The sequence below is a fragment of the Coregonus clupeaformis genome, chromosome 21 (assembly GCF_020615455.1).
Source record: "Coregonus clupeaformis isolate EN_2021a chromosome 21, ASM2061545v1, whole genome shotgun sequence".
Lineage (NCBI taxonomy): Eukaryota > Metazoa > Chordata > Actinopteri > Salmoniformes > Salmonidae > Coregonus > Coregonus clupeaformis.
In genome coordinates, this window is record NC_059212.1 from 1,973,198 (window position 1) to 1,998,379 (window position 25,182).

At 41.9% G+C, this 25,182-nt stretch overlaps 1 protein-coding gene across 2 annotated transcripts in view; it reads right to left on the reverse strand.

The window, feature by feature from the left end:
* Nucleotides 1-4,359: 4,359 nt before the first annotated feature.
* Nucleotides 4,360-25,182, reverse strand: part of si:dkey-7l6.3 (gastrula zinc finger protein 5-1) — a 31,473-nt gene continuing 10,650 nt past the window's right edge. The window contains exons 2-4 of one of the 2 annotated variants that reach the window (XM_041841487.2): nt 19,726-19,841; nt 6,850-6,976; nt 4,360-6,361 (exon numbers count right to left, since the gene is read on the reverse strand). In XM_041841487.2, the coding sequence (XP_041697421.2) occupies nt 5,463-6,361; nt 6,850-6,976; nt 19,726-19,841 (1,142 nt within the window). In that variant the 3' untranslated portion in view covers nt 4,360-5,462. The remainder of the gene's footprint in view (nt 6,362-6,849; nt 6,977-19,725; nt 19,842-25,182) is intronic. The other variant, XM_041841488.2, reaches the window with a different exon arrangement.

Below are 25,182 nucleotides of genomic sequence, written 5' to 3' on the forward strand. Positions count from 1 at the left end.
GCTCATGAGTAACCATGAATAAACAGAATAATCCTCATTTAAGTATATGGGATAAATGGAATAGTACCTGACATATCGACACTGACTGTAAACCTAGAACCTCTCACATGCAGCGTAATATAATATGAACTCCTGTAGAATTTTGCATTTCTTGCAGTGAAATGATACAACAAATGTTAATTCTGTCTCTGGGACAGGAGTGGATAAATATGATCTCTTGAGAAAATGCGACTGCGCGTGTAATGTTTATCTTTGACACTGTTATGCAAGCATAAAGTATTTCAACCACAAAATATGCACCCATAAGTGTTTCATCGTTTTTTCAGATTTTCATTTCCTTAAAACCGGTCAAACTGATGACATTCGGACATTTTGCACTGGACCAATCTTTCCACTGTTTTGGAGTTAATGCGTTTTCTCCCAGGTCCCTAAACAAAACAGACAACTTTACCAGTGTTAACTAGATTACTAATGCGTTCATTCTACTTTATTTAGTCTTCTGGGGCAACAAATTGTGACAGAATAGAAGCTGCATGTATCAAACTATAGTTGACGAACAAATGGCCTACCAAATGTCGGAAATTATAATATGACCTACCAAATGTCAGAAATTATAAGCAGAAACTTGTCTAAATTAGGGGTGAAAGTAGCCAGTAGTAAATTCATTATAGTAAGCGAAATTATTATGGTGGATCAAACTGCGCAGGTAGCCTACATTTTAAAGTGATTTTTGTTTGACAATCAGATTAAAACATCATCACATAACCACATAATATGCACAGACCGCAAAAATAACAGTAAACTGGATAAGATGTTTACATGCCACAGTATCCCATTTTAGATCAGCATATCCCAGGCATCTTATACGGGTTTCTCATAACCGGGATACAAGCTTTTTCGCGTTGTTGTAAACGGAATATGATGTTTATATGCGTCGACTCAAAAACACAATACTTGAGTATCCCGAATAATAACAGGATATTGGTATGCATGTAAACGTGGTCAATGATTTATATATACCCTGGATTACTATTTGGGGGCGCTGTGTTGAAGGACCTCCATCTTGGCACTCCACCACCATTGTAAAACATATTTTGGAAGGTATATAAATGCATTTATTAATGTCTACATTCGTTTTTGCCACATTTATTCTATTACAGACACCTTAATGCATACAGTGGTGAAAAAAAGTATTTAGTCAGCCACCAATTGTGCAAGTTCTCCCACTTAAAAAGATGAGAGAGGCCTGTAATTTTCATCATAGGTACACGTCAACTATGACAGACAAATTGAGGAAAGAAAATCCAGAAAATCACATTGTAGGATTTTTAATTAATTTATTTGCAAATTATGGTGGAAAATAAGTATTTGGTCACCTACAAACAAGCAAGATTTCTGGCTCTCACAGACCTGTAACTTCTTCTTTAAGAGGCTCCTCTGTCCTCCACTCGTTACCTGTATTAATGGCACCTGTTTGAACTTGTTATCAGTATAAAAGACACCTGTCCACAACCTCAAACAGTCACACTCCAAACTCCACTATGGCCAAGACCAAAGAGCTGTCAAAGGACACCAGAAACAAAATTGTAGACCTGCACCAGGCTGGGAAGACTGAATCTGCAATAGGTAAGCAGCTTGGTTTGAAGAAATCAACTGTGGGAGCAATTATTAGGAAATGGAAGACATACAAGACCACTGATAATCTCCCTCGATCTGGGGCTCCACACAAGATCTCACCCCGTGGGGTCAAAATGATCACAAGAACGGTGAGCAAAAATCCCAGAACCACACAGGGGGACCTAGTGAATGACCTGCAGAGAGCTGGGACCAAAGTAACAAAGCCTACCATCAGTAACATACTACGCCGCCAGGGACTCAAATCCTGCAGTGCCAGACGTGTCCCCCTGCTTAAGCCATTACATGTCCAGCCCCGTCTGAAGTTTGCTATAGTGCATTTGGATGATCCAGAAGAGGATTGGGAGAATGTCAGATGAAACCAAAATAGAACTTTTTGGTAAAAACTCAACTCGTCGTGTTTGGAGGTGTTACGGATACAGGTATCCTGTGTTTTTGTGTGTTTCTACTCCTTCTGCCCTAATCACAGGTGTCCTGTATGTTCCTGATTGGAGGTCGTTGAGGTGTCTGCTGATTGCTAAGGTGGACCAATCAGTGAACATTCCTCTGCATAGCACCACCTGTTGCTGGGTTTTTCAATCACACATCCCATTGTATAAAAACCAGTCACTTGTGTTTGTTGTTAGAGAGAGACTATTTCCGTATGTGAGTATGGACACTGTGGTGTCCTGTTTTTGTTTACTCACTAAGTTGCTGGTTACTCTGGTTGGTAATTTTGTGTGTTTCTGGGAAAAGGGGAGTTTGAGCTAGCTGCCCTTGGGCATACATTTCCCGTAGAAAGAACTGTCTATAAACACTAGTTAGACCTGAGCGGACCACCCACTGTATTTTTTTATGAGTAGCAGTAGCCTAGCGGTTCTTGAGGCAGGCAAGTTCAGTTTAGGGGTGTTTTACACTATTGTTTCATTTCTTGGGTCCTTGCTCAGCCCTTTTTCCCAAACCTTTACCGTGTGTTCAGAAATAAACAATTTATGTTTGACGGTAGTTCATGGTTGTTGTGTAATTTTTGTTCTCACTGTTCCATGTCACACTCCTAATTTGCATGATTTATGTTACGGGTCTCATGTCCATCCACCCTAGATGTTTAGAGCCACAGGGTTCGTAACAGGAGGACAAAGAATGCTGAGTTACATCCAAACAACACCATACCTACTGTGAAGCATGGGGGTGGAAACATCATGCTTTGGGGCTGTTTTTCTGCAAAGGGACCAGGACGACTGATCCGTGTAAAGGAAAGAATGAATGGGGCCATGTATCGTGAGATTTTGAGTGAAAACCTCCTTCCATCAGCAAGGGCATTGAAGATGAAACGTGGCTGGGTCTTTCAGCATGACAGTGATCCCAAACACACCGCCCGGGCAACGAAGGAGTGGCTTCGTAAGAAGCATTTCAAGGTCCTGGAGTGGCCTAGCCAGTCTCCAGATCTCAACCCCATAGAAAATCTTTGGAGGGAGTTGAAAGTCCGTGTTGCCCAGCGACAGCCCCAAAACATCACTGCTCTAGAGGAGATCTGCATGGAGGAATGGGCCAAAATACCAGCAACAGTGTGTGAAAACCTTGTGAAGACTTACAGAAAACGTTTGACCTGTGTCATTGCCAACAAAGGGTATATAACAAAGTATTGAGAAACTTTTGTTATTGACCAAATACTTATTTTCCACCATAATTTGCAAATAAAATCATTAAAAATCCTACAATGTGATTTTTTGGAATTCTTTTTCTCATTTTGTCTGTCATAGTTGACGTGTACCTATGATGAAAATTACAGGCCTCTCTCATCTTTTTAAGTGGGAGAACTTGCACAATTGGTGGCTGACTAAATACTTTTTTCCCCCACTGTACAACATGCTGGTTTAGGCCTACACCATCACTGGTATCAGGCTGTATAGCTAGCTATGTTTGCTCTGACTCAGTACATTTATTAGCAAGCTAGCTAACTTGTGATTAGCATTAGTGGCTAAAACTTGTTAAGAAAAGACAAACTAGCTGTTTGCAGATGTAAGAAACAAACTAATAGTGTAATTATAGAATGCTTGTGGATTTATATTCAGAAGCAAAGTTATCAACATTGTTGCATGTGCTGCATTGACCATGCCAACTGAATGCAAGTATCTCGTGGTCAAGCAACAACAAATGCGCTCCTTGAGTGACAGGGGCGGGGCTAGGTCTGTGTGGAAAGCAGCATGGAGAAAGTGGAGAGGGATGACTCAAGTAGCGGTGTAAACTATAAAAATGGACATTACACACGCATATCACATTTAACAAACAAAACATTTAAATACCGTTATAGAAGGTAAAGTAAAAACCCCAACTGGTCCGTGCATCAATACCGGTATATAGTAAAATACAGTATACCACCCAGCCCTACTTGAAGTAGTCTACTTGAACTTGAATTTGGAGCTCAGAAATTAAAGTACTGGAATAGCCCTACCTAGAAAATCTGACATTTCCTCAATTTGGTTCTTGTACTTATTGTAGCCAATTTAGAAGTTCTGCTCCCTTATAATTATCTGTGAATTCATTTTTTGAGAGATGTGGCCACTTTTGTTTGTTTCCCACCGCTTCAATTGTAGAGTGTTGCAGTAAAACCACGTGCGGTTATTATGAGGACAACATCCGTTGGCTACAACTTGGCTTTACATACAAATCCTTCCATTCAAAAAGGAACCTGGTTTTTGGTCACGTTCTCATTATAAAAACAGTGATGGTGAGATTAATGCTACCTTTATTCATGGCTTTATTACGTGTCCCTGCGTCGGCCACAATGGCTACAGAAAAATCTCCATGCATCCAATCTATTTAGTCAGGCAATGTCCACATTATTCTCACATATTTCAGAACATAATAATTTCAATATCAATTCATTGGAAAGGCCAACATTTTTTTATTTATTAAAATGGTAATGGCCTACTTTTTTGACAGAAAGACCCATAAATGGTGACATTATACTTGACATTACTTGCCCTACTTGGGGGCTTTCCTCAAGACAACCAATGTCATGTGTAATGTCACCATCAGCATTACACTATGTAACCCTTTGTAAGGTTTTTTCCCCTTGGGATTGACATAATGATTTATGGTACCTAGCCTAGAGCATGTTCTGTCCATGGAGGTGTAAATGTCATGTCAGGCCTACAGCATGTATGGGTAAGCTGAGCCAATAACACATGGTCTCAGTAAACAGGTAATAGATAAATTAGTACATAAAAACTTTCCTGCTGTCTTTATTATAACAGGGGAGTTTACTGGGAGAACATATTTTCTCAAGACAGTTTCAGTTCTGGCCTGACATGAGTTTTCTTCAGCAACCACACTAATAACGTTGTACTTTTATGTATAATTATGACCCTTTATAAAGCACAGCTTTTTTGAGAATTGACAGAGAGATATGTCACATTTGGCATTGCACTCTAGTGCTTATGAGGACGTTATGTATGCTATATAAAGCCTTTATAAGTTGTGGTTCGTTTAAAGTGGGACCATTATAGTAACACCTTATATGGAATGACTGTTCCTTTTTCAAAATGCTCACTCTATAGGTAATTATGTGTCTTCAAATAGCTTTGTTTCATTAGGTTAAATATTCTCAATTGTACCACTTCAAAGGCAATTGAACAAAAGTTAAAATCAGCATCGCAATGTTAGTCCATGTTTCTCACCTCCATCATTCAGAGTTCATCAATGGAAACAAATCATCAGTGTGAAATACAAAATAGCCTATTCTTCATGAACAATGTTCAAACGTAGACATCAAACAGTATCAAGGTTCTGGTCTAATGCTTCTAAAAATGTTAACCATGTTCATGGACCTCAACTAGCCGTATACCTCACAGATTAGGGTGGTGTTTCTGTTGGTGTAACCTCAAATTTTGTTTCCCTGCAAATCTTTTACCACAGTGCTCGCATGCAAACGGCCGCTCTCCGGTGTGTACGCTCTGGTGCGTTTTCAGATGGCCAGACTGGGTGAACCTCTTCCCACACTGGGCGCAGCTGTACGGTCTCTCTCCCGTGTGAACCCGTAGGTGTGTCACCAGACTTCGCGACGATGTGAAACCCTTGCTGCAGAAGGTGCAAATAAAATGTTTGTTTTCCCTGCTGTCGTACTTGGCTGCGGCGTGAAGTCCGGCAGCAGTCATTTGATAGTGGACAGAGCTCAAGTCTGCAACCTTGTCGAGCACCAATTCCCTGAGGTCCGGTTTCAGGTATTGCCCGTCCTGCATGGAAACCATTCCCGGCATGCTCTGGTTGCTCCAGGAAGAACACATATCCAGTTCCACATTGTACGGTAGAGAGCTGACCATGGAAACTCCTCTTTTCATTTCGAAATTCCCCGTGAAAGTATTCGGACTACTGTCTGGTGCAAAGGGAAACTGTTTCTGTGTCAAGTGAGTAGAGGGGACGTCGGCATCTGTTTCGGAAGGATTATCATAAACGGGTTCCACTGTCTCCATTTCATCATCGCCCCCCAGTGGACTGGAGGAACCAGGCTCGCTGGGTGTCTTATGCAGCGTGTAGTCAAGGCTCAGGGGGTTCCGTCTTCCAGCTGTGAATTTAGTGCGTGAGCACTGGCGGGTCCTTTGAGAGCTCTCGTTCCCCTGCTCGGATTGGTGGCCGCTATCCTCTCCACTTCTGTTCCATTCCCCCTGCCTTGTCGTCATGGTGGAGTAGGTCATTCTGGATGGCCCTTCTTCACTGTAATTCACTTTGACAGTTGACACCTCAGTACCTTAAGGGCGAGATTTCAGAAATAGGGATGTCAATAAACAGAGATAAACCCGTGTTTGTCCTTGACGCAAGTGGGGGGGGGATAGATTATTATTTTGTACGGGGGAGAGGTAGGACATGTGCCTGGCAAGAGGGTGGGGGTACATATTGCCCTACACAGGCAAAAATTATGTAGATTATAACGTTTTTTCCTATGTCTCAAAAACATTTAGAATGGGGTTGTAACTCAGCCAATTTACAACTAATGTCTGGGTGATGCAGATTAACCACAAATCATTGTCAACGTTGATGTGAAGAGCAATATATATATATACACATTTTTGCCAGTAATGGGGGAGAGATTGTGTAAACTTCATTTTTTGTGTTATCATTTTAGAAGTATGATTCAAGATTACTTTACCACTTGACATCAGGGAGGGGAAAGCAGTTGACACAACAGACATAGTATACAATTCCAAAAGCCTAATAATTCATACGCTTTTCACTTACCCTCCTCACTGAATAGCAGTACATCCTGTGTGTCATTACTACTATCCAAGTCCACGCCCTGCTTCTCCTCCTTGATCAAGACTATGTCAGGTCTGCTCTCCTCCTCGTCAGGTAACTGCGAAACCCCCTGGTATGGCGAGAGAGCATATTTAATTGAAAATACAGGCAATTGAAACTCATTATCCAGATTTTTTTATATAATTATAGCATTATGGGTGGAATGCATGTTTGCGGAATGAGTTGTAGTGGCAGCTAAATTGGGGACATGGGTAACACTTCATTTTAAGCGGTCCTTATTACAGTGTAATTACATATGTAATTACACGAACAAGTATTGTAATTGTAATAATTCATAGTTACTATCATAACATGTAACAGGTGGTAATTGCAGTCGATAATTACAGGAGTGTAACAATGAATGCTTGTTACCATGCTTGTTACAAATGTTAAAGTTTCCGATAGCATCCCAATGCAACATATTTCAGCCTGCACAAACCACGTGATAAGTGTTGGCCAATTGAAAACCGACCACCTCATTGACACAACTCTGCAAGAAAGATCTGGAGTCTGATGCTCAAGCCCAATGGCAAAAACAAGTTCAAAAACATTCACATAAAAAAAATAGTTAATGATTTAACAATTTAATGGTGCATTTGAAAATTGGGCTAATTAACCTTTTTTTTGTTGCATAGGTAGTTAGCAAGCAAATGTTAGCTGGCATTTGTTGGGCCTACCAATTAGGCTAGCTAGCTAGTTATCATCTACAGAATAGACTTTCCATGCAATCTGTTGAGATTTTGGGGATTAGCTAGCACTAGCTAGTTAGTTTTCTAACCTTGACTAGCTAGCTAGCTACCTAAAGCTGGAAAATATGCTATGGTCGCTAATTGCTAGCTAACTAACGTTAGCTAGGCTCGATGGCCTTATCTTCCCTGAACATTTTTCTCAGGGTATCCATACCCCAAGGGTACTACGAGAGACACACCCAGCATGTTAACGTTAGCTAGCTACTTGTGTCAACACAAGCACTATTATTGATAACACAACAACTAGCTAGGTAGCTAGTTAGGCCTTGCTAGCTATATGCCCAAACTATAGAAATCAGGATGACGATAACTAGGGGAATATGTAGTGTCTATGCTAAATTGTCATACATTCTTCTTCTCCACCACAGATTTCCACAAGGTCTCTGATTCCAGGATGGGGAAATGCTTACAAGAAAGAAACGGATGAAGACAGAGTCAGAGAACGTTGTCGATTTCCATCGTTACTTGTAAATGTTAAAAAGGGAAGAAAAAGACAATCCCATTTTTCTAAATTAGCTAGCTATCTAGGCTACTCACCATATTATGGGCTACAGATTTGAGTCACCACTAGAATTGTTATTTTTATGTTATTGAGTAGGCCTACAGTGCATTCAGAAAGTATTCAGACCCCTTCACTTTTTCCACATTTTGTTACGTTACAGCCTTATTCTAAAATTGATTAATTTTTTATCCACATCATTCTACACACAATACCCCATAATGACAAAGCGAAAATAGGTTTAGAAATGTTTGCAAATGTATTGAAAATAAAAAAACAAATACCTTATTTACATAAGTATTCAGACCCTTTGCTATGAGACACGAAATTGAGCTCAGGTGCATCCTGTTTCCGTTGATCATCCTTGAGATGTTTCTACAACTTGGAGTCCACCTGTGGTAAATTCAATTGATTGGACATGATTTGAAAAGGCACACCTGTCTATAGAAGTGTTGCAGGAGGGGGTCGCAGTTCCGGAGCGACCCACTAGGTGTCATCCTCCGATAACCTTAGGCACCTCCTTCCTCACAGTCTGGACTAATCATTATCCTATTGGTGTCACCTGTGTCTACCTGTTCACCTGTGTATTTATGCCCTCACTTCCCGGTGTTCCCTTGCTCAGTTCTCTGCTAGTTAAATCAGTGTCTGATCGGAGAAGTATGTACAGGTACTCGAGAAGTGTTCTCCCGGTTTCTTTATTTTTTCAGTCGTAGTTACTATTTCATATTTTGGCTGTCAGCCTGTTTTTGGATACTTTTTTGCTCCACCTTTCTTTTATCGTGTTAAGTCCATTGTTTTGTATCCTGGCTTCGGGACCACCAGTAAAGATCCTTGTTTCACCATCTCTGCCTACTGCCTACTGTCTATCCTGCACCGCAACTGGGTCACACCACACACTAGCCCCTACATATAAGGTCCCACAGTTGACAGTGCATGTCAGAGCAAAAACCAAGCCATGAGGTCGAGGGAATTGTCCTTAGAGATCAGAGACAGGATTGTGTCAAGGCACAGACCTGGGGAACGGTACCAAAAAATTACTGCAGCATTGAAGGTCCCCAAGAACACAGTGGCCTCCATCATTCTTAAATGGAAGAAGTTTGGAACCACCAAGACTCTTCCTAGAGCTGGCAGCCCAGCCAAACTGAGCAATCCGGAGAGAAGGGCCTTGGTCAGGGAGGTGACCAAGAACCCGATGGTCACTCTGACAGAGCTCCAGAGTTCCTATGTGGAGATGGGAGAACCTTCCAGAAGGACAACCATCTCTGCAGCACTCCACCAATCATGCCTTTTATGATAGAGTGGCCAGACGGAGGCCACTACTCAGTAAAAGGCACATGACAGCCCACTTGGAGTTTGTCAAAAGGCACCTAAAAGGACTCAGACAATGAGAAACAAGATTCTCTGGTCTGATGAAACCAAGAATGAACTCTTTGTCCTGAATGCCAAGCGTCACGTCTGGAGGAAACCAGGCACCTCTCATCACCTGGCCAATACCATCCCTACAGTGAAGCATGGTGGTGGCAGCATCATGCTGTGGGGATGTTTTTCAGCGGCAGGGACTGGGAGACTAGTCAGGATCGAGGGAAAGATGAATGGAGCAATGTACAGAGAGATCCTTGATGAAAACCTGCTCCAGAGCACACAGGACCTCAGACTGGGACAAAGGTTCACCTTCCAACAGGACAACGACCCTAAGCACACAGCCAAGACAACGCAGGAGTGGCTTCGGGACAAGTCTCTGAATGTCCTTGAGAGGCCCAGCCAGAGCCCGGACTTGAACCCGATCTAACATCTCTGGAGAGACCTGAAAATAGCTGTGCAGCGACGCTCCCCATCCAACCTGACAAAGCTTGAGAGGATCGGCAGAGAAGAACGGGAGAAACTCCCCAAATACAGGGGTGCCAAGCTTGTAGCGTCATACCCAAGACTCGAGGCTGTAATTGCTGCCAAAGGTGCTTCAAAAAAGTACTGAGTAAAGGGTCTGAATACTTATGTAAATGTGATATTTCAGTTTGTTATTTTTAATACATTTGCTAAAATTTCTAAAAACCAGTTTTTGCTCTGTCATAATGGAGTATTGTGTGTAGATTGATGAGGGGAAAAAACAATTTAATCCATTTTAGAATAAGGCTGTAACATAACAAAATGTGGAAAAAGTGAAGGGGTCTGAATACTTTACGAATGTATATATATATATATATATATATATATATATATATATATATATATATATATATATATATATATATATATATATCTTTGTTTAATGTAATTAATCTAACAATAAAAATCCTTATTTTATGAATGTAAGGTCTTTTTACATGTTGCAATAAAGTTGACTAAAGTAGAAGCTCAGCTTTTGTTTGTAGGTATTTTCACATGGTAATGAGTAATAAGCAATTATATAGAAATTGCTCATAGGTACAGTTGAAGTCGGATGTTTACATACACTTACGTTTGAGTCATTAAAACTTGTTTTTCAACCACTCCACAAATGTATTGTTAAACTTTAGTTTTGGCAAGTCGGTTAGGACATCTACTTTGTGCATGACACAAGTAATTTTTCCAACAATTGTTTACAGACAGATTATTTCACTTATAATTCACTGTATCACAATTCCAGTGGGTCAGAAGTTGACATACACTAAGTTGACTGTGCCTTTAAACAGCTTGGAAAATTCCAGAAAATTATGTCATGGCTTTAGAAGGTTCTGATAGGCTAATTGACATAATTTGAGTCAATTGGAGGTGTACCTGTGGATGTATTTCAAGGCCTACCTTCAAACTCAGTGCCTCTTTGCTTGACATCATGGGAAAATCCAAAGAAATCAGACAAGACCTCAGAAAAAAAATTGTAGACCTCCACAAGTCTGGTTCATCCATGGGAGCAATTTCCAAACGCCTGAAGGTACCACGTTCATCTGTACAAACAATAGTACGCAAGTATAAACACCATGGGACCACGCAGCCATCATACCGCTCAGGAAGGAGACACGTTCTGTCTCCTAGAGATGAACGAACTTTGGTGAGAAAAGTGCAAATAAATCCCAGAACAACAGCAAAGGACCTTGTGAAGATGCTGGAGGAAACAGGTACAAAATTATCTATATCCACAGTAAAACGAGTCCTATATCAACATAACCTGAAAAGCTGCTCAGCAAGGAAGAAACCACTGCTCCAAAACCGCCATAAAAAAGCCAGACTACGGTTTGCAACTGCACATGGGGACAAATATCGTACTTTTTGGAGAAATGTCCTCTGGTCTGATGAAACAAAAATAGAACTGTTTGGCCATAATGACCATCGTTATGTTTGGAGGAAAAAGGGGGTCGCTTGCAAGCCGAAGAACACCATCCCAACCGTGAAGCACAGTGGTTGCAGCATCATGCTGTGGGGGTGCTTTGCTGCAGGAGGAACTGGTGCACTTCACAAAATAGATGGCATCATGAGGAAGGAAAATGATGTGGATATATTGAAGCAACATCTCAAGACATCAGTCAGGAAGTTAAAGGCCATCACAAAGCCCTGACCTCAATCCTATAGAAAATTTGTGGGAAGAACTGAAAAAGCGTGTGCGAGCAAGGAGGCCTACAAACCTGACTTAGTTACACCAGCTCTGTCAGGAGGAATGGGCCGAACTTCAACCAACTTATTGTGGGAAGCTTGTGGAAGGCTACCCGAAACGTTTGACCCAGGTTAAACAATTTAAAGGCAATGCTACCAAATACTAATTGAGTGTATGTACACTTCTGACCCACTGGGAATGTGAAGTAAGAAATAAAAGCTGAAATAAAATCACTCTACTATTATTCTGACATTTCACATTCTTAAAATAAAGTGGTGATCCTAACTGACCTAAGACGGGGAATTTTTTAAATATCAGGAATTGTGAAAAACTGAGTTTAAATGTATTTGGCTAAGGTGTATGTAAACTTCCGACTTCAGTTGTAACTACACTGAACAAAAATATAAACGCAACATGTAAAGTGTTGGTCCCATGTTTCATGAGCTGAAATGAAAAGATCCCAGAAATGTTCCATACGCACAAAAGGCGCATCTCTCTCAAATGTTTTGCACAAAGTTGTTTACATCCTTGTTAGTGGGCATTTCTCCTTTGCCAAGATAATTCATTCACCTGACCGGTGTGGCATATCAAAAAGCTGATTAAACAGCATGATCATTACACCGGTGCACCTTGTGCTGGGGACAATAAAAGGCTACTCTAAAATAGGCAGTTGTGTCACACAACACAATGCCACAGATGTCTCAAGTTGAGGGAGCACGCAATTGGCATGCTGACTGAAGGAATGTCCACCAGAGATGTTGATGGAGAAATTAATGTTAATTTCTCTACCATAAGCCGCCTCCAACGTCATTTTAGAGAATTTGGCAGTACATCCAACTGACCTCACAACCGCAAACCACGTGTATGGCGTCGTGTGGGCGAGCGGTTTGCTGATGTCAACATTGTGAACAGAGTGCCCCATGGTGGCGATGGGGTTATGGTATGGGCAGGTATAAACTACAGACACACACAATTACATTTTATCCATGGCAATTTGAATGCACAGAGGTACCGTGACGAGATCCTGAGGCCCATTGTCATGCCATTTATCCGCCGCCATCACCTCATGTTTCAGCTTGATAATGCACAGCCCCATGTCGCAAGGATCTGTACACAATTCCTGGAAGCTGAAAATGTCCCAGTTCTTCCATGGCCTGCATACTTCACCAGACATGTCACCCATTGAGCATGTTTGGGATACTCTGGATCGACGTGTATGACAGCATGATCCAGTTTCCGTAATATCCAGCAACTTCACACAGCCTTTGAAAAGGAGTGGGACAACATTCCACAGGCCACAATCAACAGCCTGATCAACTCTATGCGAATGAGGCAAATGGTGGTCACACCAGATACTGACTGGTTTTCTGATCCACGCCCCTACCTTTTTTATAAAAGGTATCTGTGACCAACAGATGCATATTTGTATTCCCAGTCATGTGAAATCCATAGATTAGGGCCTAATACATTTATTTTAATTGACAGATTTCCTTATAATTTATGAACTGTAAGTCAGTAATATCGTTGAAATTGTTGCATGTTGCATTTATATTTTTGTTCAGTGATCTGTTATTAGAAACTTAACCAAGTTAACCCAGATGGTACACTTTTTGGGGGCAAGTGCTAGCAACAACATTGAGTGGAGATTTTGAAGAGTGCACATTCACGTGTCGGGTAGGTAATTAGAGCCTATTGAGCCTCCCAAACTTTGAAATCTATGACACCCAGCGAGATTACAACCTTGTGACAGTTTTTACTGAATCAGATGCAGCTGAGAATAAACTTAACACTAAATTGGTGAATTTAGTGGAAACTAAATGTATTTATTTATTGTTACACCTCTGTAATTACAGACCGCAATTACCTGTACAGATTGAAGAGATTGTATTAAATGCGCAATCTGCGTTTGCTACATCCATTTTTGTACTTAATTAATTAATTATAGCCTACTGTAGTGATTGTGCAGTCATTGCACCTCTGTGCTCACCCGGTGTGTGTGTGTTGGCATATTCCCTGTGTGACGACCCTCCCACTCTGTCTGCCGAATTCTCTCTTTGTTCTTGTTTTCCTTAATAGGATGTCGGGAGGGTAGTCAGAGAAATGGGACACACCTGGGCTTGCGTGTGTCCCAGGGATTAATACACCTTTCCCCCATTCATTATGGAGACTCGCTCCATGCAGACACACTGTTGCATTGTGGTGGCTGTTTTGGCACAGTTCAACAATCCTCAATGCACATATCCACTCACATTACTGACTACACACACACACACACCATTCTTAATTGTATTTCGTTTTCTTTAGTTCATGAATATATTTTGTTATCTCCACGTTGTCTCCCTATTTGTTACAGGCTATGAGCCGGTTCGTGACAAGTGGGGGCTCGTCCGGGATCATCATCATAAGGTTGGTTCCTAGACATTTTGGCGTATAGTATTTTGTTGTATTATGATGGGTTAATGTTACTTCGCATGCGCTTTGGTTGGTATTCACTGCATAGTCTTATAAGTGTTTGGTAGAGTGCCTTAGAGACGTATCAGTGATTTAGTTTGTCCAGTGACGTTATCAAACGGTGCGTTGCCTGGTATGTATGCCAGTAGGCCTAATACTAGTGTTTAGCTAACTGGTATGAGTATTGGAATTTAAACAGGTTTTGGAGCGTGCTAAAATCAAGCTGCAACGAGCGGTTAGAATTGGTTAGGGAAGGAAAGCTCTCAGGGGAGAGTTTGTTCTGGGAAGGTGACCCTGATTTACCTAGGGGTTGCTCCTCTCTCGGTCGTCCCCGGACACATTTGATGTTGTTGGAAACTTATGGCTGTTGCTAAAATGTAATGAGAAGGACCTGATACATTGTTTGAGCGTGTTGCTGATGCTAGGAGTTGGCCTGACTCTGATCACACTTTAATGTTGCAGTGTGTGTTGACTGGTAAAGTGCAGGAAGCATATTCATCTCTTGGTGTAGCCGACAGTGTCCGCTATGATAAGGTTAAAATGGCTGTGTTACAGATGTACAAATTGGTTCCTGAGGCTTACCGCCAACGATTTAGAACTTTAAAAAAGGCTGACAAACAGACTCATGTTGAGTTTGCGCGAACGTTATCTTCACAGTTTAATCACTGGTGTTCCGCCTCTGCAGTTCTGACTTTCCAGGGGCTGTGTGATCTGATTATACCAGAGCAATTTAAAAGGACACAATCCCTGATTGAATAGCCACGTACATTAACCAACGAAAAGTGAAGACTGTCTCTGAAGCTGCAGTTTTGGAGGACGAGTATGTTTTGAAACTGGCTTTGCAGATCCCCGTATTCGGAGTGAGTGGGGACGTTCAAAAAGATTTGGGTCTCGCCCACCGAGATACTCTGGTTCACGGGCAGAGCTTCATTCGTCTAGGATTGAGCCTGGCTCCCGTGGTAAAGCTGACTTCGGTCAAGTGTGTCACTACTGTCAGGTTTCAGGTCATTGGAAAAATGAATGTCCTGTTCTCAGGGCTATGGGTCAATTCAGTACTCGCACTAACGTTAAACCTAGGCCTACGGCGTTAGCAGCGCCTGTCCCACATCAGTTCACTCCTGTCACTCCGTCTCTTGCCCAAGTGCATGTGAAAGTCCCAATTGACCCAGATTATTTACCTTTCATTACGGAGGGTTTTGTGTCTATGTTAGGAAGTAATGACCTAGTGCCAGTGAAGATCCTAAGGGACACAGGTGCCTCCAAGTAATTTGTGTTAGAGTCTGTGTTACTCTTCTCTGCTGAGACTGATTCAGGGAATAGTGTTTTAATTAGGGGAATCGGTTTGAACACTGTCAGTTACGTTGCATAAACTGATGTTGGATTCTGAACTGGTGTAAGGCAAGGTAGTTGTAGGGGTGCGTCCTTCGTTGCCTATTGAGGGTATCAACATTATCCTTGGGAATAACTTGGCTGATGAGTGTGTATGGCCTGTCGTGTCTCCATCTCTAGTGGTTTCCTGTAAGCCGTCATTTGTAGGGATTCCCGATGAGAGCGCACAGAGTTTCCCCAAAGGTTCTCTGCGTGCGCGGTGACGTGTTCCATGAGCTGTGGCGACCTGGTCACAGCGCCGGCTAATGATGATGGTACAAAGAAATCTGTCTCTACTTTCCCTGTTATCCCATTATCTGTGCCCCGCATCTAATCTAATCAAAGAGCAATGGGCTGACCCAACATTAGAAGAGTTGCGTGACAAAATTGTGCCTGTGGAACAGTTGGGAAATGTCGCCCATGGCTATTTTCTCCAGGATGATGTCCTGATGAGAAAATGGGTGCCTCATGGTAGTAGTTTCGTGGGGGAGGCAATTAGTCAGGTTGTGGTACCAGTTAAGTTTCGTGAGTTGGTGCTGAAAACTTCCGACGACGATGTTGCTGGACATCTGGGCATGAGGACCTACAATTGCATACTGAGACATTTATTTTGGCCTAGGTTAAAGAGCGATGTTTCTGCGTTCATCAAAACCTGTCACACCTGTCAATTAACGGGTAAACCTAAATCAAGCTATTAAGCCGGTACCGCGGTTTCCTATTCCCGTACTCAGCCAACCTTTTGAGTATCTGATTATTGACTGTGTTGACCCTCTGCCTCGCTCTAAGAATGGTAGTAGTTACCTGTTCACTGTGATGTCAGATCACTAGGTTTCCTGCTGCCTATCCTCTCCGGTCTATCACGACTAAGTCTGTGCTAAAAGCTTTGACTCAGGGATTCCAAAAGAGTGAGAGAAAGTAAGGTCATTCAGAGTGATCAAGGTTCTAATTTCACCTCTAATCTGTTTGATTAGGTTCTCCAACAGCTCAAAATTAAACATAATTTGGCTAGCGCCTATCACGCGCAGAGTCAATGAGTGCTAGAATGTTTCCATCAAACACTTAAGTCTTTGTTGAGAGCTTATTGTATGGAGATGGAGGGGTTGCCTTGGTTAGCCGCCAGGGAGGTTTCACAGGAGAGCACGAGTTTCAGTCCAAGTGTTCGGACATAGTGTTCGTGGACTTCCAGCGGTGCACCAGGATGACTGGAAGTCTCCTGAGCCACCTCAATCTGTTATCTTATGTATGTAATTTCCGGCGACACCTGTGCGCTGCTGGTGAGATGGCTAAAGAGAAGCTACCATCTTCACAAGGGAGGATGAAAGGCATATTTGATCAGCGAGCTGAGCCTCGTCACTTTAGTCCAGGTGATCAGGTTCTTGCTCTGCTGCCAATTGTTGGTTCTCCTTTTCACGCCAAGTTTCAAGGTCCATATACTGTTTTGCGCCAGTGCACTGAGCAAAACAATCTAGTTGCCACTCCGGAACGGAGGAAAGCACGCCAACTGTGCCATGTAAATCTGCTAAAACCCTATTACGCACGTTCCTCTGGGGCCAAAGAGTGTGAGTTTTCCAGTTTTGTTTTCTGATACACTTACTCGTATAAACTAAATAGAAAACGATATTGACGTTGGGGATGCTGACCCTATCCGTCAGCGGTTCTATAGAGTTTCTTCAGAGAAACAGCGTTGTCTGGATGCTGAGATAAGGTAGATGCTGGAGAGTGATATTGCAGAACCTTCTTTCTCTAGCTGGGCTTCTCCCTGTATCTTGGTCAGTAAACCGGATGGGAAAAACAGATGTTGTACGGACTACCGCAAGGAAAACAGTGTCACTAAGCCAGATGAATTTCCTCGTCCTCGGATGGAGGACTGCGTTGATCAGGTCGGTGCAGCTAAGTTTGTGAGCAAGTTTGACCAGTTAAAGGGCTATTGGCAAGTGCCACTGACGAGTAGGGCACGTGAAATATCCGCCATTATTACACTCTCTGGTCTGTACTCGTATTCGGTTATGAGTTTCGGCCTGCGTAACGCACCTGCCACTTTTCCTTATGAATAGGCTTGTCTCCGGTCTGGTCCGGTGCGCTGTTTATCTGGACGATGTAGTGGTTTGTGCAGATACTTGGGAAGAGCATCTGTCCCGTATTCAAGCCTTGTTCAACGGCCTGGTGGCGGGTTGCCTCTATCAATCTGGCTAAGTGTGAGTTTGCTCAGGCGACCGTTACATATCTTGGTAAGGTGGTTGGGCAGGGTGAAGTGCGTCCTGTTCGAGCTAAAGTGGTAGCTATTGATGCTTTTCCACCGCCATCTACTAAAAAGGAACTGATGCGTTTCTTAGGAATGATTGGTTATTACCGTAGTTTCTGTCGGAACTTCTCTACCGTAGTCGCTCTCCTGACAGATTTACATCTGGTCTCCTCTCTGCCAACAGGCTTTTGAGGATGCAAAGAGGTTGCTTACCTCAACTCCGTTGCTGGCTGCTCCTTGCGTGGATTTGTCATTCATCTTGCAGGTGGATGCGAGTCACTTGGGGGCAGGTGCAGTCCTGCTGCAAGCAGATGTGTCCGGTGTTGAGGCCTGTTTCTTTTCCAAGAAATTCAGTTGAACTACTCTGTGATGGAAAAAGAAGCGCTAGCACTCATATGGGCGCTACAACACTTTGAGGTGTATGTCTGGTCGGGTGTAGTACCTATTGTGGTCTACACCGACCATAACCCTCTCGCCTTGTTGAGGTCTATGATGTGTCCCAACCAGAGGATAATGAGATGGCGTTTGTTTTTACAGGCTTTCTATCTCGATGTGCGACACATCAGGGGGACTGATAATGTTGCTGACGCGCTCTCTCGTGCGCCCTGATCCTGAACGACTCTGCTCCTATTGATCGGTGGACACGCGTTCTCTCATAATCGTGGTCCCCGAGTATGCGTGTCGTCCACGTGACTGATTACTGTTTATTTTGTTGTCCTGTTGCTCCTGTTTTCTGTTCTCGTTTTCTTCTTGCCTCTTAAAAAAGGGCGCTTCCTGTGCGCAAAGGTTGCTGAGGTCTGGGGAGGACGAGGGTGGCTGGGGCAGTGGGATAGGGCTAACCAGGGCAGTATTTTGTATGTATGGTTGGTGTGGTGCATATAGTTTGCTTTAGTTAATAAATATCTCCACGTTGTCTCCCTATTTGTTATGGGCTACGAGCCGGTTCGTGACACCTGTAATCCTATTGGCCACCGTTGTTCATTTCATAGTCAGCATGCGCCCAGTGATTGTCAGCTGATCAATGGATTGCTTGATGGCATAATGACACGGTATTGAAGCACTGCTCGTCTTGTGCCAAAGCTAAGCGTCCTTCCACATGTTCTCATTACAGTGTAACTATGAGTTATTACAATTAACTACGATACTTTGTAATTACACTGTAATAAAAGCACCTCTTAAAAGGAAGTGTTACCGGGACATGTACTGTAAGTCATGTAAAAAGGTAAGACTAACAAGACATTAATAGCATTGAATGTTTGTATAGACCAAGGGTGCTTCAATCTACATTAAAATGACTAAAACCCAATAGAAACTGTGTAGACATGATAATGGACCTACAATAACAAAGCGGTCATCTCACCTCTTTTTTGGTAAAGCGCTGAGGGATGGGCCTGGGGAAATGTAACCATTCAAATTCATAGACAGAGCTATTGATTCAAGGACTGCCCATCCATGATATAACATTTAAGTTTATCCATGTTTTTTTTACAATTACATTGTTTACAAACTAAGTAAAACATGCATATATTTTGGGTTCTGATGGGGTACAACAGTTGAACTAAGCTCATGAGGCATTTTTAAGCTATATTCTTGAAGTCTATTGGTATTGTTGTGGGGCTTATCTTCTGTATGATGAGTGGGTTCACGATGATGAATGCCACAACAAGGAATACTTTTTGAAGCTGTTTACCTTCCACAAGTAACAGATGATTCACTGCACAGTGTGAACAATCAGCTAGCAACTACCGGTTAGTATGTATGTATTAGGATACATAGCTTCGGCACAAGACGAGCAGTGCTCCAATACAGTCGGTTTTCTTTTTGTTGTTGGGTTCTCAGCATACAAAAACAAACCATTAGACTGCATTCAGGATAATGGATCAACAAAACATGCATGGCAAAACAGAACAGTAATGAATAAAGCATGTAGAATATTTTCTATTACCTCTTTAATTTCAGACTGTTCTGTGGCTTCCAGAACAGCTGTGATCTTTCCATCTCTTCTTAGATGTTCATTTGATTGCTTGGTACCAACAACCCTTCCAGATGAAGAGGAATGTTCTAGGCCAAAGTGAGAAGTATGCTCAATTAACCCACTCATGTCCTTATAGTAGCCCAGGGTTCTTCAATTCCGGTCCTGGAGGGCCAAAACACCTCTGTTTTTCATCCTCTCCTTCTAATCAGGGGCTAATTCAGACCTGGGACACCAGGTGAGTGCAATTAACTACCAGGTAGAAATAAAAAAACAGAAGTGCTTCGGCCCTCCAGGACCGGAATTGAAGAACCCTGAACTAGCCTATATTTAGTACAAGATCAAAATGTGCCACAGAACAAATTCTGTTTGCATTGTTTCCCCTATGAATTTAGCAGTGGCGCACCGGACCACAGGATGGTAAAACGTTTTCAGTGTAAACTTAAACGACCAAAACCAGATGTAAAGTATGTAGAAAAAATAATGGAGCAATATAGATTTTTTCATAAGATCATCTTCGAGGACTAACCAAACTAAAAACTAGACAGGAAGAATCTGAAATTCCAAAAATGTCATGGCATGGGGACCCCATTGATTTTGTTATAATGTTTAAGGTCACTCAGAAAGCATAAAAACAGGGCATAAGCCATGTAGAATTGCAGGATACTAGCTTTAAAACAGCAACATTTTGTCTCTGCGGCCAAGAGGAGAGCCTCTAAAACCATGCCATTGGCTACGCCCACTGCCACGGGTTAGTTTTTTTTAATATACATATTTCATGAATCAAGTCATGTGAATACATGTTCAAATGATCAGATCTTAAATCATGTCTGGTATAGATTGTCCAACCAATATATATAAAATGCAAAAATAATCCACACACACGCAGTATAAGCAATCCAATGCAATGGAGAGTGTCATTTTAGAGCAAGGAAATGGTCAAAAAGTCTCAAACAAAAAGAAACAGGACATATTTCCTTGATAGCCACCAAATCTGCAGAGAAACATTCAAGTTCCTACACGTTTTCTTTAGAGTATTACAACTTTACATTCTGTTATTATTGTGGCTGCAACAGTATTAAAAAGTTGCTGAGGTATTTAATAAAGAATGAGTAGTAGACTATCATGTAGGAGTGGGCGATATACCGGTTTGATAGTAAAAACCGGTATTGTGCCGCGCCATGATATGGATTTAGCAATATCATGGATACCGCGATTTATTCAGAATTCATAAATTCGAATTTTGCATCAATATTTTTTTGTTCCAAATTTCAACTGAGTGATAGTACTAAGTAGCTACATCTTTTTTTTTAATTTTTTATCCAACCTTTCTTGGTTCTTACGAATAAAAGAATGTATGTTAATATGTTGACCTATTTTTATGAGCGCACGTCGCATGCACTTGTTGCACGCATGTAGTGCTAGCAACAAAGAAGTGTGCAGGCAGCTGCAGTTAGGAGGCAGGTTAACTATTGGGGGAAAACTTTACAATCCAGGATGAGCGAAAACACAGAAATTGATGTTGCTCAAGAGCAGGAGGATAAATTGGTTAAGAAGAAAAGGGGGCACCTCTGTTGTTTGGAACTGGTTTGGCTTTAAAATCTCCGACCCGACCAAAACACTACCCTATGCAAGTTGTGTCGTCGTGTTGTCTTAGCAAAAGGTGGAAACATCGACCAACCTGTTCAATCACTTAAAAAACATACATGTCCGTGAGTATGAACAATGCACCAGAATGCGTGAGACAGTAAGCCCAGGAGCTCGCCCGAAGACAAGCCAGACTCGCACTCAACAATCAATTATATCATCATTTGCTGCCGGTACTTGCTATGAGAAGACGAGCAAAAAATGGATAGACATCACAGCTGCGATTACAAATCACATAGCGAAGGACATGGTACCGATTCAAACTGTGGAGAAAGAGGGGTTCAGAAAGTTGATTCAAACTCTGGACCCAAGATATGAGATCCCGAGCCGCAAATATTTTAGCCAAAAATGCCTGCCACAGCTTTACACAGAATGCTGGGACAGAGTTTACAGTGAGATAAATAACATTCCATTCTTCTCCACTACTGCCGATCTATGGTCAAGTCGTACCACAGAACCTTATATAAGCCTCACAATCCATTACATAGACGGTGACTGGAAACTGAAAAGTAAGTGCCTACAGACGTCTTATTTCCCAGACGACCACACCGGGGAAATAATTGCAGGTGGGCTGAGGGACATACTGTCGTCCTGGGGATTAAAAGAGTCGCGTCAAGTTTGTATGACGACCGACAGCGGATCGAACATGATCAAGGCATTGCAGCTGAACAAGTGGGCAAACCTTGGATGTTTCGGACACAGGCTGCACAATGCTATTGGTAAGTTTCAGGACTGTAGCCTAGGCCTACCCTGTATGATGCTTATTATTAAGAAAAAATACAGCTCACATCAGCCATGTACCGTAGGCTAAATCTAAGCACATCAGATTTGTAAAATGTGTAACAGTTGAATGTAAATGCCGTAAATCCTCAAACAAAGATTAAAAGTTATATTGTATTGTGATTTCTATATAAAAATGCATTATTATTAATTATTATTGTATTGTGATTCGATTATTTTTTCACCCTATTATTTTGATTTCTTATTCCCAATTTCCAGAGAGGAGTGTCCAAAACGCTCCCGGGCCACAGGGTGTGCGATTTCCCGGGCCACAGGGGTTTGCAAAAAGGTGGTTAGCACGTTCTCATACAGCTGGAAAAAGCAGAAGGCCCTGATGACAGCACAGAATGAACTAAGCCTGCCCCTGCACAAGCTCATCACAGAATCTCCGACAAGGTGGGGATCTCGTCTGAAAATGATGGAAAGAGTCCTGGAGCAGGAAAAGGCCATTACACAGGTCCTGGCAGGGGACAAAAGACACGGCACCTTGTACCTACCTGGCAAGACATCCAGGTCTTGGAATCAGTCACAGCAGCACTGAAGCCACTCCAGGACTTTACAGATGCCCTGTCAGGAGAAGCGTATGTGAGCGTGTCCTATTTGAAGCCTGTCATCAATCTGTTAAATGCAGAGGTTCTAAATCTGAGCAAGGACGATACAGAACTGACCAAAGAGATCAAGATCAAGGTTCTTGATTACTTGAATAACAAGTACACTGACCCTGCAACAGATGAGCTGCTCTCCATGGCTACCTTTCTAGATCCAAGGTTCAAGACCAGGTACATGTCCGCTGAGAAACTGGAGGACATTAAGGTATTTATTCATTTGTTCTTGTTTTATTGCTTCAAATGTAAAGCACTTTGGGCTGCATTTTATGTATGAAAGGTGCTATACAAATAAAGTTTAATTATTTTCATTTTTTAAGGTGAGAGCTGCCTCAGAGACCGAAGCCCTCCTGGTGGAGAACACAGCCCTGGGAAAATCGTCTCTTGCAGAGGATCACACTGACAGGGAGAAAGAAGCTTCCACTGCTCATCAATCAGGCAAGAAGCCCAATAAGAGCCTTGGGAGCTTCTTTAAGCAGACCAGCAGTGCACCTGCCTCATGTTCAGAGAGGCAGATCATTGAGCAAGAGCTGAATAGCTACATTCTGGCAACGGCAGCAGACAGCGAGTCTGATCCTTTGGAGTGGTGGCGATTTCACGGATCTAATTTTCCACGTGTGAGTTGTCTGGCAAAGAAATACTTATGCATCCCTGCCACAAGTGCCCCCTCTGAGAGGGCATTCAGCACTGGGGGCAATGTGGTGACATGTCACAGGGCAGCACTAAAGCCAGAAACAGTCAACATGCTGGTATTCCTGGCACGGAACTTGTGAAGAAAGTTCTAGTGAAGATTTGTTGATATTGTTGATAATTGATGGTTGAGGCTTGAAAGGTTTAGTTTCAAACGGTTAGTTTTTTACATATCTACGGACCGTAGCCAAAACAAACACACGTATTTGAATTTGTAATTACCTTATTTTCTTTATCTCCTGTTATTTTTTATTTAATTTTACTTAATATCTAATTTATATATATATATATATATATATATATATATATATAGGCCTACCTACCTCATGTTTACGGAATGCATGTTTGCACAATACAAATAAAAACTTTTCAGGTCCATACGGTCCAATGCCTCACTCTTTCTGGTTATATAAGGTTCAAATACATATTTTTCCTTAACTAATATAATTTAACCAAGAAGGGATATTAAAATGTGATTCATATTTTTTTACGTCATATATCGTGATATCATATCGATATCGTCTGGACAGTGGAAAATATCGTGATATGAATTTTAGCTCATATCGCCCACCCCTACTATCATGAATAGAAATAAAAGAGCTGAGAATACATTGTGACTTTCAGCACATATTAAAAGTTTTAAATAACTTATTTTCTGGTTTCATAACTTCTACAGATAAGCTGACTACAGTGACAAAGTTCTACAAGGAACATGGTGTGGCTCCAAGGAAGAAGAGGTGTGGTGGTCGTCTCGACAGCAAACGGGTGCTATCCTACGAGGGCATTCAGCTAATTGTCCCCTACGTCAACAAATGTGTACACGTATACACACACACACGTGTGTGCGCGACAACAATGCAGACAGACACTATGTCTGTAATAGTTAGAGCAATGTATAATGTATACGTAGCCTGTGTGTGTGAGCATGAGTGAGAGAGCAAAATATTGACATGGGCACTCGTGTCAATGAATTTCATGCATTGGTCAGTCTATGTCATGGAAAGAATGAGCAGTAGGCTGTATGATGAATAGAAATAAAAGAGCTGAGAATAGATTGTATTAAGTAAATAGTTATTAATTATTTGAATAAATGTCTTAAAAAGTAACTGCAAACTTTGACTGCGTTTTCCCTCAAAAACATGGTTTGGTGACTCTCAGCATTTAATGACGCATAACGCTCTTGATATTTGGAGTAGAGAGATCATGTTGGTCTCATTAGAAAGCTAATATTCTCCTCTTTCCAGCACAGGATGAAACTCAAAAATGTGTTTTTGGATCAGTGTGACTGATTATGATAGAGCAAATCACATATACGAATGTTATCTGATGTTAGGAAGTTATTGATTTCATGAACCTTAATTCTAAGGTTACATTGAGTGTACAAAACATTAGGAACACCTGCTCATTCCATTACATAGACTGACCAGGTGAAAGCTATGATCCCTTAATTATGTCACCTGTTAAATCCACTTCAGTGTAGATGAAGGGAAGAGGCAGGTTAAACAAGTATTTTTAAGCTTTGAGATAACTGAGACATGATTGTGTATGTGTGCCATTCAGAGGGTGAATTGGCAAAACACATTTTTAAGTGCCTTTGAACAGGTTATGGTAGTAGGTGCCAGGGGCACCGGTTTTAGTGTGTCAAGTACTGTAACGCTGCTGGGTTTTTCACACTCAACAGTTTCCCGTGTGTATCAAGAATGATGCA